The sequence below is a fragment of the Gigantopelta aegis genome, chromosome 12, assembly GCF_016097555.1.
Source record: "Gigantopelta aegis isolate Gae_Host chromosome 12, Gae_host_genome, whole genome shotgun sequence".
Lineage (NCBI taxonomy): Eukaryota > Metazoa > Mollusca > Gastropoda > Neomphalida > Peltospiridae > Gigantopelta > Gigantopelta aegis.
This window is the reverse complement of record NC_054710.1, coordinates 50415691-50430352: the sequence shown is the minus strand read 5'-3', so window position 1 is coordinate 50430352 and position 14662 is coordinate 50415691. Positions and strand designations below refer to the sequence as shown.

General features: G+C 35.1%; 1 protein-coding gene across 1 annotated transcript in view; it reads right to left on the bottom strand.

The window, feature by feature from the left end:
• LOC121386936 (carcinoembryonic antigen-related cell adhesion molecule 6-like) overlaps positions 1-14662 on the bottom strand; it is a 44488-nt gene that overhangs the window by 22406 nt on the left and 7420 nt on the right. The window contains exons 3-5 of the mRNA XM_041517990.1: positions 12330-12650; positions 10464-10730; positions 5829-6080 (exon numbers count right to left, since the gene is read on the bottom strand). Of these exons, the coding sequence (XP_041373924.1) occupies positions 5829-6080; positions 10464-10730; positions 12330-12650 (840 nt within the window). The remainder of the gene's footprint in view (positions 1-5828; positions 6081-10463; positions 10731-12329; positions 12651-14662) is intronic.

Sequence of the window (14662 nt, the reverse complement as noted above, 5' to 3'; positions counted from 1 at the left end):
GGGATCTACGCACTGGACATTAATGAGAACATAAATGAGTATGTAAAGGGATCTATGCACTGGACATTAATTAGTATGTAAAGGGATCTACGGACTGGACATTAATGAGAACATAAATTAGTATGTAAAGGGATCTACGCACTGGACATTAATGAGAACATAAATTAGTATGTAAAGGAATCTACGCACTGGACATTAATGAGAACATAAATTAGTATGTAAAGGAATCTACGCGCTGGACATTAATGAGGACATAAATTAGTACGTAAAGGAATCTACGCACTGGACATTAATGAGAACATAAATTAGTATGTAAAGGAATCTACGCAGTGGACATTAATGGGTACATATTTTAGAATGTAAAGGGATCTACGCACTAGACATTAATGAGGACATATTTTAGAATGTGTCAGTGGGAATGCACTCTCCTTCATTGAGGAAATGTGTTCACCGTATTTAGATAATTGTTTTTACAACAAAATTGTGTTTTTGTTTTGTGTTTTTTTGTTGTTGTTTTTTGTGTTTTTTCCATTTCAGGCAGGTCCCGAACATGCCGGGTGCCCTATTTATTTCAGAAAAGACCTCCCTATTTACAATAAACCAGGTTCTCCTTGAATGTGGCCAATAAAGATCTACATATGAGTGTCAGTGCTTGTTTCAGAATAATATACATTTCAATTAGTGCATGTTTGTATTTTTGTTTTCTTTATATTATTATAAGTGTGTGTAACTTAAGTGGTGTGTATTTACAATATCTTAACCTGGTTGACGGACCTGGCCTCCAAAGCTACACGCCGGGGGGTCCAGGTCTATTTTGTTCTACAGTTTGTGCAATTTGCCAATCTTTATCATAGTTTATATGTAATGTCAAGGGCGTCATTGCACGATGCGATGACCCCCTTGAAGCACCAGTGATTTAGGAATTTTTCTTTTCTGTTTGGCCACTCTAAGGCGGCGAAATATTCTACTTCGACCCTTGAATATATTAAATGTTTGAAAAGAGCCATTTCATTACATGGCTTATCTCCCTCTAGTAATTTTCTGGTTGTCCATATTACCCTATCGCTTTACTCCAGAGAAAAATTCCCAATTGCGATGCATAATCTCCAGGCTTATGTTTTATGCCGAAAATCATGGCATACGGATTCAGACGGAAATTGTTACCAAAAAGTTTTTTAAAGATCGGTTCAATTTGCTTTATGAATAGTTTTGTTTTGTTGCAGTGAAAAAAGGCATGGAAGACTGAGTCCACTCTGTTGCACACAAGGCACTCCGGAGTGGTCGCAATCTTCCAGTCATATAGATGTTTTCTGACTGCAATTACGTTTCTGATCATTTTATAAATTAAATCATAGTCGGGATTTTCAATGAAACCTGAATTTAATGTTTTCCAAATGTTTTGCCAGTTTATGGTTTCATTAAAGGCTATATTCCACCTGGTTTTAAATGATGCATCTTTGTAAGTTCTTAATAACAAGACTGCGTATATATCTTTAGTTTTCGCGTCTGTCACGTCTTTTTTCGTGTCACCTACGTTGATACGAAAGATGGCGTCTGTCACCATCAAAGGGGTCTTCATTTTGTAGCGTCCATAATAATGTCCGCGAAAAGTTGTCCTGTAGGTCTTTTAATTGGCGATAAAATACCGCGCTAGTTGAGCAACCAGCGAAGTCCAAAAAGTCGTTCGTCCCCACGTCCCAAATGTCTTTGACTAAATTTAGTCTTTCTCTACGTATACTTGTATATGTTTTGTTGGATATAAAGGGGTTTTCGTGTAACGGTTCATAAATTATCTGTTGGTAGCTGTTAGTGTCTCTAGTAATGTCAAGGTCCTTCCATGTTAATAGTATTTCCCTGTAGATATTCGGCATTGAGATGAAATTAGCTTTTTTATTTATAATTTTACATTTTAGAACATGTCTTTCAATATTTAAGTTTTTGTATTGGCCTAAAAAGTGATCCGCTAAAGATTTCCAGTGGCCATCGCCCTCTAGGCTTAAAAATCTACTTACAAATTTAATTCTTTCTGCTTTGATTTTTAGCCGAATATTTACGACACCCAACCCGCCTAACTCCTTAGGTAGTTGAAGTTGCTCTTTTGATATAAAATGTTTTTTGTAACTCCAAATAAAATCAAAAATAATTTTATCGATTTGTTTAGCATATTTTTCCGGTAATTCCAAAACGTTAGATAAGTACCAAATGCCGCTAGTGGCAAGCGAATTTACTGCTACTACTTTGCCATGTAAGGTTAATTTACGATTACTCCAAATGTTTAAAATAGTTTTGATTTTTTGAATTTTTGGTTCCCAATTATCGGCTGAAACATCTACGTTACCAAAATAAAACCCTAAAATTTTGATTTTTTCGTTTGTCCATCTTATATCAATAGGCATATCTTTCTCGTACCTAAGTCTCCCCATTAGGAAACCAGTGGTTTTCTGAAGGTAGACTTTGGCTCCAGAAGCACGTTCGTATATATTTAAAACTTTAAACAGTCGTTTAACTGAGTCTAGGTCTGATAAGGTCGCGTTGCCGTCGTCTGAGTATCCCACCCACTTGCTAACGAAGCCATCAGGTAGATTTATTCCATTAATTTTTGTATCTTCCCGAACAGCTTCCGCCAAAGTTTCTGCTACTAAAATATATAAAACTGTGCTGATCGGGCATCCCTGTCTAATACCCCGAGATAAGTTAAAATAGTTTGAAATATGTCCATTGACTTTTACCGCAGATGAAATATCTGTGTAACAAGTCTTAATCATTTTAATGAAATTTGGTCCAAAGTTAAATTTTTTGAGCACTTTAAATAAAAAATCCCACTCTACTCTATCATAAGCTTTAGTTTGATCTAGAGAAAGAATTAACCCCGGTAAATTTTCACGATTAACGTATTCTATTAAGTCCCTTATCAATGACGCACCGTCATGTATTGATCTGCCTTTTACTGAACATTTTTGATTTGGGTGAATAATTTTTGGTAAGAAGTCTCGAATTCTACTGGCCAGAACTTTTGTGATAATTTTGTAGTCGCAATTTAGTAACGAAATCGGGCGCCAATTTTTTAGAAGTTGTTTTTCATTGCCTTTCCAAATTAGAACAATTACACCGCGCCTCATGGTGAAGGTTAATTTTTCTTTGCTAAAGGCATCATTAATTACTTCTACCAGGTCACTACCAATAAGGCCGAAAAAATTCTGGTAGAATTCTGCAGACAATCCATCACATCCAGGCGATTTATCATTGGCAAACGATTTAATGGCTGATGAGACTTCGTTAAGAGTTATTTCCCCTTCGCATGCATCTCTGTCTTCATCGTTTAACGTCTTTGTCATTTTGTTTAATAAATAATTTTGTGCCGAAACGTCTGTCTTTTCTGAAGTGTATAAAGTTTTGTCAAATTTAGTAGTTTCTTCTAAAATTTCTTGTTGTGTGTTAATTAAGTTACCGTCTTCATTTATTAAGGAGTCCATGGATTTGTTATTGGCTTTTTGTTTTTCAAGGTTTACAAAGTACACCTTGCATCTTTCACCTTGTTCTATTTCGTCGACCTTGGCCCTAATTCTAGCACCCTGTAATTGTATTTGTTCGTAGTTTTTAATTTTATTTTGTACATTTAGTAATTCAGAGTAATCGTCCAAGTGTCTTAACTCGTCTAGTTGTGTTAAGAAAGTTTCGTCTTGTTTTAAGTTATATATGTACGTCCTTTCAGTCCTGCGTTTTCATTTACAATAGTCCTTGGTCAGAGTTTTTATTTTTACTTTACCCAAATCCCACCATAACAAAAGATCCTCATAATCCCCTTTTTTTGTTTTCCAAGTCTGCCAAAAATCATTTATTAAATTAGCGTAGTTTTTGTCTTTCAGAATGCTATTGTTAAAGCCCATAGTCCTGGTCCATTGTTGTTTTTGTCAAAGGTGAAGTCAGCCCAAACAAGCTTGTGATCAGTGTATACGCACTGAGTTACACCAGCTTCTTTCAGGCCAGCAATAAACTGCCCTGAGATTAAGATTCGGTCGATGCGAGAGTATGTTTTATAAGCTTTACTGTGGTATGTGTAAGAGGTTCTGTTTGGGTATAAATATCTGTATGCGTCTGTTAGTGCATGCTCGTTTATAATGTTATTTAATTCTTTAACCCCTATAGTGCCCCTAAGCTCCTGCTTCTTAGAGCCTGTCCGGTCAAGCGTTACACTGTCCACACAGTTGAAGTCACCGCACAGAATGCGGTTAGTCACGGTTCGTTGGTCATTCATTGTGAAGAAGTAATTTACACAGCTTGCAATGAACTCAGCCCTTTGGCATGGGTTCACTGGACAATACAGATTAACTACGTTAAAAACCTGGCTTTTAAATTGGCAAAGTAAACTTAGAACTCGCCCTTCCGCGTCAACAAAAATATTACACCCACATACCACCCATCAAAATCACCATTTTACATATATGTTTTACCGTCCTCTGAATTTGTTTTTGTTTTTGAAACAACATCAATACACGCATAATAGATAGTGGCATTCATTTATGTATAGCATAATAGATGTATCTCTATAATTGCTTAATGTATGCTATGTTGGTGTAAGTGTCATTCATTTATGTATAGCATAATAGATGTATCTCTATAATTGCTTAATGTATGCTATGTTGGTGTAAGGGGCATTCATTTATGTATAGCATAATATATATATATATATCTATAATTGCTTAATGTATGCAATGTTGGTGTAAGTGGCATTCATTTATGTATAGCATGAATGTATTCACATATTACAGTCGTAGGAATATGCCAAAAAGTGTGCGGGGGGGGGGGAGGGGGCAAGGGGGGGGGGAGGGGGGAACAGAGAATACACAAACTTATAAATACATGTATAAATAAAAAAATAAAAAACCCAACAACAATCGCTGCTGCTAAAACGTGCACACACCCATTCCCTTTCCCAGCCCGCTTTTTATGCCAGTCCATATGTCACCTTTATTTGATCTTGAACATTTTGGTAAAGAAATACCCTTTTCAGATGTCAATGACATTGGAATGTCTTACTGGGATACTCACCTTTAGGATAAACACCATGAATAAGTGTAGTCCCCCCCCCCCCCCCCCCCCCGATGTGGTACCGCTACCCCCTCTGGCCCATGTACTAAAAGTAAAAGCAGAAATTTGTGCTAAGGTCAATGATAGCCACTTTCCGCACGTTTGTTTTGGTTTGGATTCATGCATAATAAATATAGCATATCTAATGGTAATTGTTTTTTTGCATAATAGATTTGACGAATGATACTGTTTTCATCTTTTAAAAATTAAACTTAGTGTTACGTCTAAATTACGAAGAATAAAAATATACCAACATGCAAATTGTGTTGTCTGATCTCGGAACTGTTTTGACAGAGGTCAAGGTATGTAGACCAGTTTTTTTATATATATTAATTTGGCCAAGCATTGTAGTAATATAACTAAATTTGAATTTGAATAACGCCAGTATCCTAAACTGCCATTGGAAGTTTTGTGTTTTAGCATTACTAATACACCTTACTGTGTTTGAAAAATAATATTGTGATTAAAATACGTTAAGAAACATGTATGTTATATTTATTGCGTATGAATAAACCATATTAGCTTCTATCACTTTGAGCTACATTTATATACTTGTTGTCAATGCGTAACTTACAGATATACAATTAGCACCATTTGTTATAATTTGTTTTAGCTACTTGGCCCAGATATTTTGCAGTATTAGGGAAAACAGTGTTTAATGTCAGCAAAATGTAAATATACGGATGTACATGTAACAGAGCAGCGTGGTCATTTTCTAACATGTACAACTTAATACTTACAGTGCACCGTCAGTATGAACTGCTCACTTATAGTTTTAGGTAGAGCAGAGTTGGTCACTGTACAGTTGTACACATTCCCGTCCTGATTCCTGCTGATGTCTGTCAGATTTAACAGAGGACTTGTTGTGATTTGATTACCACCTAGTGTCCAGGAGTAGTCACATGTCAGGTTACAGTCAGCAGTGCAGTCCACAGTCAGATAGTGTCCTTCTTCGACACTTGCAGTAGAACTGAAAGTAACACTGCCTTTAACTGGGCGAAAAGTAAATGAACTCAAGTTAGTATTAGACTATAGGGCTAATTTCTAAAATACTTTCACATTTAAGCAAACACACCCATAATTAAAAACAAATAATAAATAAATAATAATAATAATAATAATAATAATAATATATAAACAGATCATTTTAAATTAAATAGCACATGCATGCCTATAAACTGTATGTTTTGGGTTAATAGACAATAGTTTTTTTCTGCTGAGACTGCAGGAAACGATGATACATACTTTCAACTTTGAAGTGGTTTGACACTGAATTTAGTCCATGGGCCGAAACCTTCCCCCACCCCAGGATTTCTGGAGACAAGTATTTTAGATACTTCATTATATATGAATGTAATATATACTTGTCTGCAGCAAAAATGTTGGTGGAATAAAAAAATATATATCGTCATTTGTGTCCTAAAAATACTATATGGAAAAATATAGTGATAAAATGTTTTATCGATATACATTTTTAACAGATATCAGGCTAAAATTGATGATATTCATCCTATACTAGATGTTAATATTAATACACTAAATAACAATGCAGTATGTGATATCGATCATGATATACTCATCGGCAAAATTAATGTCTGAAATGCATTATTTACACATACTTTGGGCCGCTTGAACCTTTTGTTATTAAAAATTGCACTGCATTTAATATACTGAGGCAGCGTTATTGAAATATGCTTCAGTATTTCTGCCTGTACTATACTCAACGAAATTAATTACGGGCCAATATATATTTTAGCATTTTCCTTTAAATATGGGGGAAAATACAACTTCTTCCTATCTAAGGTATCAGCATTGTGGCATGTTCCTGAACTTAATGATTTAAACAACAATTTAGAGGGAGCACAATGATAATGAGTACCAAATGCTAGCCAAACGTTCATTTCATCATTTCACTATTTTCCATGCATATGTGAAATACCCACTGTGTTCAAGATTGTTGCCTTTATCATGGGTCAAATTTTATGAATATGACCAAAACTAGTTAAAACAATATGACCCAAACAAAGAATTACCAGAAAGTTTACTAGCCCTTAATTAATTTTGTTGAGTATACATATACAGATGTATGTCCATTAATATTATGAAGATGTCCCTCTGTACTAAATACCGGTGTTAAAATTTGAAATATTAGTATTGTGTACCAAATTTCCTTTGCATTAAATATATAGTTCATCTACATGTATCTCACAGAAGTTCATCTCATACATAGTCTGTGTTTGTAATATGTTTAGGAAGAAAGTTTGCTTTGTTTAATGTCACCAGCAGAGCTGATTGATTATTTAGTCATCAGCTATTGGATGTGTACCATTTGGTAAATTCTGATTCTGAAAATCGCTATGGATCAGAGATGGGGCGATTACTTGTCGAACATATTCGATTATGATTACTTGAGAATGCTACAGTTACGATTACAAGAAAATTCAAAGTAATCGATTACGACTGCAAATGCATTGTTCAGTAATAATGATTACAATCATGATTACATTTTCACAAATATGCACAAATAGCGAAATGATCTTACCAATATGATTTGTTGTTCTCTTTAGTTCACAACCATACCGATTTCATTCTTGGTTTATTTTGGGTTATTTATTCAATATGGTTTTGGAAACTGATTCCCTCCCTGCAGTAAACATACGTTATATATATATATATATATATATATATATATATATATATATATATATATATATATATATATATATATATATTATATATTATTTAAATAATTTAATATATTATTCTTAAATTTGGATTATTGACGAAAACGTACCAATAACCATAGGTATAATTATTGTATGAATGCATAAAATATATATATTATGTTTTACTATTGAACTAAGCCATAATTAGTAATTGCAAACTGTCTGATCACTATTACATGTTGCGTTGTATTGTTTGTAGAACGTATACCATTTAATACCATCCACACATTACAATAAATGATTAATTTTTTTTTATATAAATGAAGGACTGAAACAAGTAATAAATAAATAAATAAATAAATAAATAATTAAACTGATATCTGCATACATGTATATATGCACAAGTTGCTCATCGCATTTAATTGTTGACACTAAAAATTACTATTATTAATCAATCAATTTGCACGTGCACACATTTGTACCTGCATACATGAAGTAAACAATGTGGTTAGTTTGTTTTGTGACATATTATAAGGATTCAACTGTATCGGTGAAAATTACAAGTATCTTGGTGTAGGTGTGCTTATTTTGGTATCATCAGAAGCGCCGCATGTCGTAGAACATACATTAAAATCAGCTTTCGGAAATATTTGTCAGAAGTGTTTATATTTTAAGCTATTTTAAGGGGAAATAAACAAAGGTTTATCCCGATGGACTACTTTCAACTGGGTGTTTGCTTAATTAGTTGTCATTGTGTCTGTAACAGTTTGAGGATGACTGCTCATGAAATCAAGCTTGGTACGATTGCTGGACTATGTTCGTATGGACGGACCACTTGATGACAATGATCCCATTCATGATTAAGAACATTCTGATTTTGTGGCAAGAACCACAATTTCATCTTTCGTATGCATTTCCTAGAATATCTCTGTTGTACACATAACAATATATGGTCATGTAATATTAATTGTATATGTCAATATATGGTCATGTAATATTAATTGTATATAACAATATATGGTCATGTAATATTAATTGTATATGTCAATATATGGTCATGTAATATTAATTGTATATAACAATATATGGTCATGTAATATTAATTGTATATAACAATATATGGTCATGTAATATTAATTGTATATAACAATATATGGTCATGTAATATTAATTGTATATGTCAATATTGTTTTCAAGGTGCATGTGTCCTCAGGAATAACTCACAAAATGACCTTTATTTAATAAACAATTAAACATGGTCACGTTTTATGTTTTCTAAAGATGATTATTAGAACAAAATCATCTGATGCAAACACATTGAAGCAGTAACTTGTCCATAAATTATGTAAGATGCATTGAATATTTATAATTTATTCACAAGTAATACAGATGGCTGCCACTGGTTTGACAGTCAAAACATGTGTATAGTCTCTGATTGTTTGAATGTCAAAACATGTGTCTAGCTTCTGATTGTTTGAATGTCAAAACATGTCTATACCTTCTGATTGTTTGAATGTCAAAATATATGTCTAGCTTCCGATTGTTTGACAGTCAAAACATGTGTATAGCTTCTGATTGTTTGAATGTCAAAATATATGTCTAGCTTCCGATTGTTTGACAGTCAAAACATGTCTAGCTTTTGATTGTTTGACAGTCAAAACATGTCTAGCTTCCGATTGTTTGACAGTCAAAACATGTCTAGCTCCCGATTGTTTGACAGTCAAAACAAATGTCTAGCTTCCGATTGTTTGACAGTCAAAACATGTCTTGCTTCCGATTGTTTGACAGTCAAAACATGTCTAGCTCCCGAATGTTTGACAGTCAAAACAAATGTCTAGCTTCCATTTGTTTGACAGTCAAAACAAAGAAAGAAATGTTTTATTTAACGACGTACTCAACACATTTTATTTACGGTTATATGGCGTCAAATATATATATATAATATAATATAATATAATATAAGGACCACAAAATTGTTGAGAGGAAACCCGCTGTCGCCACTACATGGGCTACTCTTTCCGATTAGCAACAAGGGATCTTTTATTTGCACTTCCCACAGGCAGGATAGCACAAACCATGGCCTTTGTTGAACCAGTTATGGATCACTGGTCGGTGCAAGTGGTTTACACCTACCCATTGAGCCTTGCGGAGCACTCACTTAGGGTTTGGAGTCGGTATCTGGATTAAAAATCCCATGCCTCGACTGGGATCCGAACCCAGTACCTACCAGCCTGTAGACCGATGGCCTAACCACGACGCCACCGACGCTGGTTCACAGTCAAAACATGTCTAGCTTCCGATTGTTTGACAGTCAAAACATGTCTAGCTTCTGATTGTTTGACAGTCAAAACAAATGCCAACTGCTATAATTGTTTAACTGATGTGAGTTAAAGCTACAGTTAATTCTGTGAAAACAACTCATTTTTATTTTTACAAATTTACATAGAACTTATTATGATTTTTTTTTTTTGATTGTTTCAAGAAAAACATTTTTCTTAAACCATACTATATTAAGCTGCTACAGCTAGTGACAATACAACACATCGCTAATACAATTACTGGATCGGGTGCTTACATTTATGTGTACAGGTGCCAGGGGAATTGCATTTTGACACAAAACAGAAATTACTGTAAAGCAACTTTATTTTCTGTACGAGGTCTGTATCTTTAATATTATGCATTTTCTAGCATGTATACTATAATACTTACATTTTTCTATGAGACGGAGATGTTTAATAAAAGCCACGTGTATAGCAGCACTGTTTAGAATACATATGCAAATCTTCCCATCTTGGTTCCTTCTGATGTTAGTCAGATTTAAAAGTGAGCTTAAACAGACCGTTCGACTGCTCTCTGTCCAAGAGTAGGAACACACTGGCATACAGTATGCATCACAGGTGACATTCAGATCCCACCCTTCTTTCACGCTTGTAGATGGTGGAGGAATCAATGTCACATTGCTTGGATCTGGACCATCTTAAAAAAAAAAAAAAGTCTCAATAATGGCCGCATTTGAAATACTGTGCAACCCAAAAAGTGATAAATCTGACATAAACATCACTTTGATAATTGAATATCAATTAAAAACTTACAGATACATAGCACAATGTTCGATTTAATAGGGTCTGGACCAACTTTCCAGGAGAAATCAACAACAAAAATGATGGACTACAAAGAGTTAAGTCTATGAAAATGAAAGATCCACTTCCAGAATGAAAATAAGTGTGGTTTTATCATTAAATAAAAGTATATCATTTTTGAGAATTAAGTCTTCCAATTGTGTTCCTCTAATATTAACATCCTCGCATCCCCACAGTGTGGTGATCATTATAATATCCCATAATAATAAAGGGAGTAGGGAGCTGGTCAATAAGCTCACGAAGATCCCTAGGATTTAAATTAAAATGATTACGAGGTGGTAAGTAAACTGAACATAAAGTAAGTGTCTTATGAGCCGTGACTTTTACAGCCACGTCTTGTAAATTAGTATTTAATGTGAAAATACTCTGAGGGATGTTTTCACTAACAAGAATGGAAACACCTCCAGATGCTCTATTTTCAGTTTCTTGAATCTTGTGATTCATCAAAATTTGGCCTGAGCCCACGGCAGTTCCATTGAATGACTGAATTAGTCATTAGGGGGAAGTACGGGAGTTATCTTTGGCTTATGAGATCTTTGTGGTTGCGGACAATCATCTGGCACTATATCCATTTGATCATCCACTTCAGCCAAAACTTCAAAGGGATTGTTGGTCGGAACCAACTGCTTTTCATATTTCTTCAGTTGTCCCGAAGGAGAATCCTTACTGTGGTGGAGGCTTACTGGGACCTGGCTCCCCAGAAGATGAGCCTCTTGGTGGATTTGTAGACTCCAAAGACACCTGGGATGATTTGGAAACTTGTTCATTAGCAGCTTTTTTAGTTTGCTTTTCAATACGTGTTCAATATCAGAAATCTTCTTAAATTTATCCTCACCATTAGGCCATGTAAGGTCAGTCTGAAGCCATAATAAAAGGGAAAGGATTCATCAACCATGCTCCCCACCCACTACGGAGTCCAACATGGAACTGCGGTTAACCACCAGACAGTCATGCCAGGAATAGATGGTTGATATACTCAGGCAATGAAATAATCAAGCACCTGATTGACCCTAGCCACCGCCCGAAGAGCAATAAATACAAATGATATAAAAACAATGTTTGTTCTTGACAAAAGTAACAAAAAGGTTGTTTGCTCTAGAGCTTGGCGTGACCAGCCGATTAATCAAGTTGGGCCTCTCCGACCACACGTCTGGCTGAATTCCAGGCCAAAGTGGTGTGTTACCAGAAAACATACCCACATATATGTTCCCAACTCAACCACCAGGAGCACATCATCCAGCATTACGGGATGCACCTCACGGCCAACAAGGTGTCCCAAAAAGGGAGTTGTGCTGTATTGGCCAGTCTCAAAGATAATGTTACACCCCTGCACCACAATGAGGTTACAGCATGCGCAGGGGTGAAGTAGGGCAGGATGCAGTGCAATGTACCCTTTTATTTATTACTATTAAACCTGCAGTTATATGTAACGTACACTTGAAAGTCTTGTTACAATGTCCAGAAATTGATGTTCCATCCATGCAAAGCCATTTTCCAGCATCTGTAGCAATGTCAAAGGACTCTATTGTAAGAGTATGCTGTGTAGGCGAGTCAATAGTAACACTGTATCCCGTTATACCTCCTGATGGTAGACACAAGTTATTAGCATAGTTACAGTGTATCACATGTTTTGGTGATCCATTTGGTCGTATCCAATTAATTCCACCAACTATAGTGCCAGTTATTGTGCAGACTAACCGTGTACTGTGTCCACGAATTCCATCATCCATGCAATCAACAGTTGTGGTTGCTATGCCTGTAAAATACACAAAATATATAACACGAGTATTTAAACGCCCATGCCAAGTGCAATTTTCATGTTGGGCAAGTAATTACATATGAGTTAACATGTTGACTGCCGACTACAATTATATTGGTAAACTGAGCACCCAGGATTTTGCAACTATGAGTACTCATAGTAAAGCGTCACAGTAAGTAAAAGGTGCCAACAAAAAATATATAATAATCGAATTGTTTATTGAATGTTTAGGTCCGCTGAGCCAAATTCACGTAGCTACATGCATTGCATATATATATTATCAAATTGTTTATTGAATGTTTAGGTCAGCGGAACCAAATTCGCGTAGCTACATGCATTGAATATATATATATATATATATATATAATCAAATTGTTTATTGAATATTTAGGTCAGCTGAGCCAAATTCACGTAGCTACATGCATTGAATATATATATAATCAAATTGTTTATTGAATGTTTAGGTCAGCTGAGCCAATGTCACGTAGCTACATGTATTAAATTGTGTGTAAACGTTTCACATTTTCGACGTCTTTTCCAAAACTGCTTGACCAATTCCATCCATATTTTGTGGGGAAATTTCGTTGGCACATGCACAAACAAATTTGTGAATTTGATAATTCAGATCCTCAGGAGATAGTTGGGCAGGTCCCAAAAGCCAATTAAAAAACAAATCGTCTTCTTTACTTCCAGAAATGTCATAACTGCGGGAGACTCTCGGCATTTAATCAAGTCTCCTACCGGTCTCGGTGGCGTCGTGGTTAGGCCATCGGTCTACAGGCTGGTAGGTAATGGGTTCAGATCCCAGTCGAGACATGGGATGTCTAATCCAGATACCGACTCCAAACCCTGAGTGAGTGCTCCGCAAGGCTCAATAGGTAGGTGTAAACCACTTGCACAGACCAGTGATCCATAACTGGTTCAACAAAGGCCATGGTCTGTGCTATCCTGCCTGTGGGAAGCGCAAATAAAAGATCCCTTGCTGCTAATCAGAAATAGTAGCCCATGTAGTGGCGACAGCGGTGTTTCGTCTCAAAATCTGTGTGGTCCTTACCCATATGTCTGACGCCATATAACCGTAAATAAAATGTGTTCAGTGTGTAATTAAATCAAACATGTCTTTCTTTCTTTCTTAATCAAGTCTCCCGATTTTGTGGACAGAAGGTCGTTTCTCATGGAAAATACTTATTTTTAAAGCATAAAACACATTCAAGTTACCGTGGCTGTGTATTGACATTCACTGTTACCAAATATAATAGTATCTAATTTAGTCTCGGCTAGATTACATAATGATATGACTGAAGTGTCAGAGTTGAAAGCGACCACATGCATGAATATACACAATGTCAAAATCACCTGCCAAAGCAAGACAATGAAAATAGCAATTAGCCGCATGCATGTAACCAATACTTGTATCAGTTAGTTTGGTATGTTTGTTAACATTTTTGATAGCAGAGGGTGGTTCTTTGTTTTGTTGTGTTGTTATTGGGTTTTTTTGGGTTTTGTTAAAATATGTATCAAAATCAAAATAATATTTAAACTTGAAAACAAAAAATATTTAATCTAATAGTTTGTTTATTTTAAATGCTAAGACCTAAGATCTTGACAAGTATATATATGACATTATGTAGTGTTTATATAACCTATTGTAAAACGTGATGTTGTGTTAAAACGTGTGCATTAAAAAAAACACAATTAATAAACAACAAAAAACAAAAAATCCCCTACTTTTTTTCAACACACACCTAGTGCTTTCTCTTGACTAAAGGTTGACAGGTCTATAACTGAATAGTCTTCATATATGACAATAAGTGGATTATGTAATTTGTTAGTGTTTCTAATTTCCATCATTATGCATACTTACCTACAGCTAGCACAACCAATATGCTATAACGGTCTTGATTTAATACTGCTAGAGCACCCATGGTAAGCTCCCGGTAATCTGAACGACCTGTCGCATTTTGGGGGAGAAAAATTATGATCACTTTCTGTTTTTAAATAATAATTGT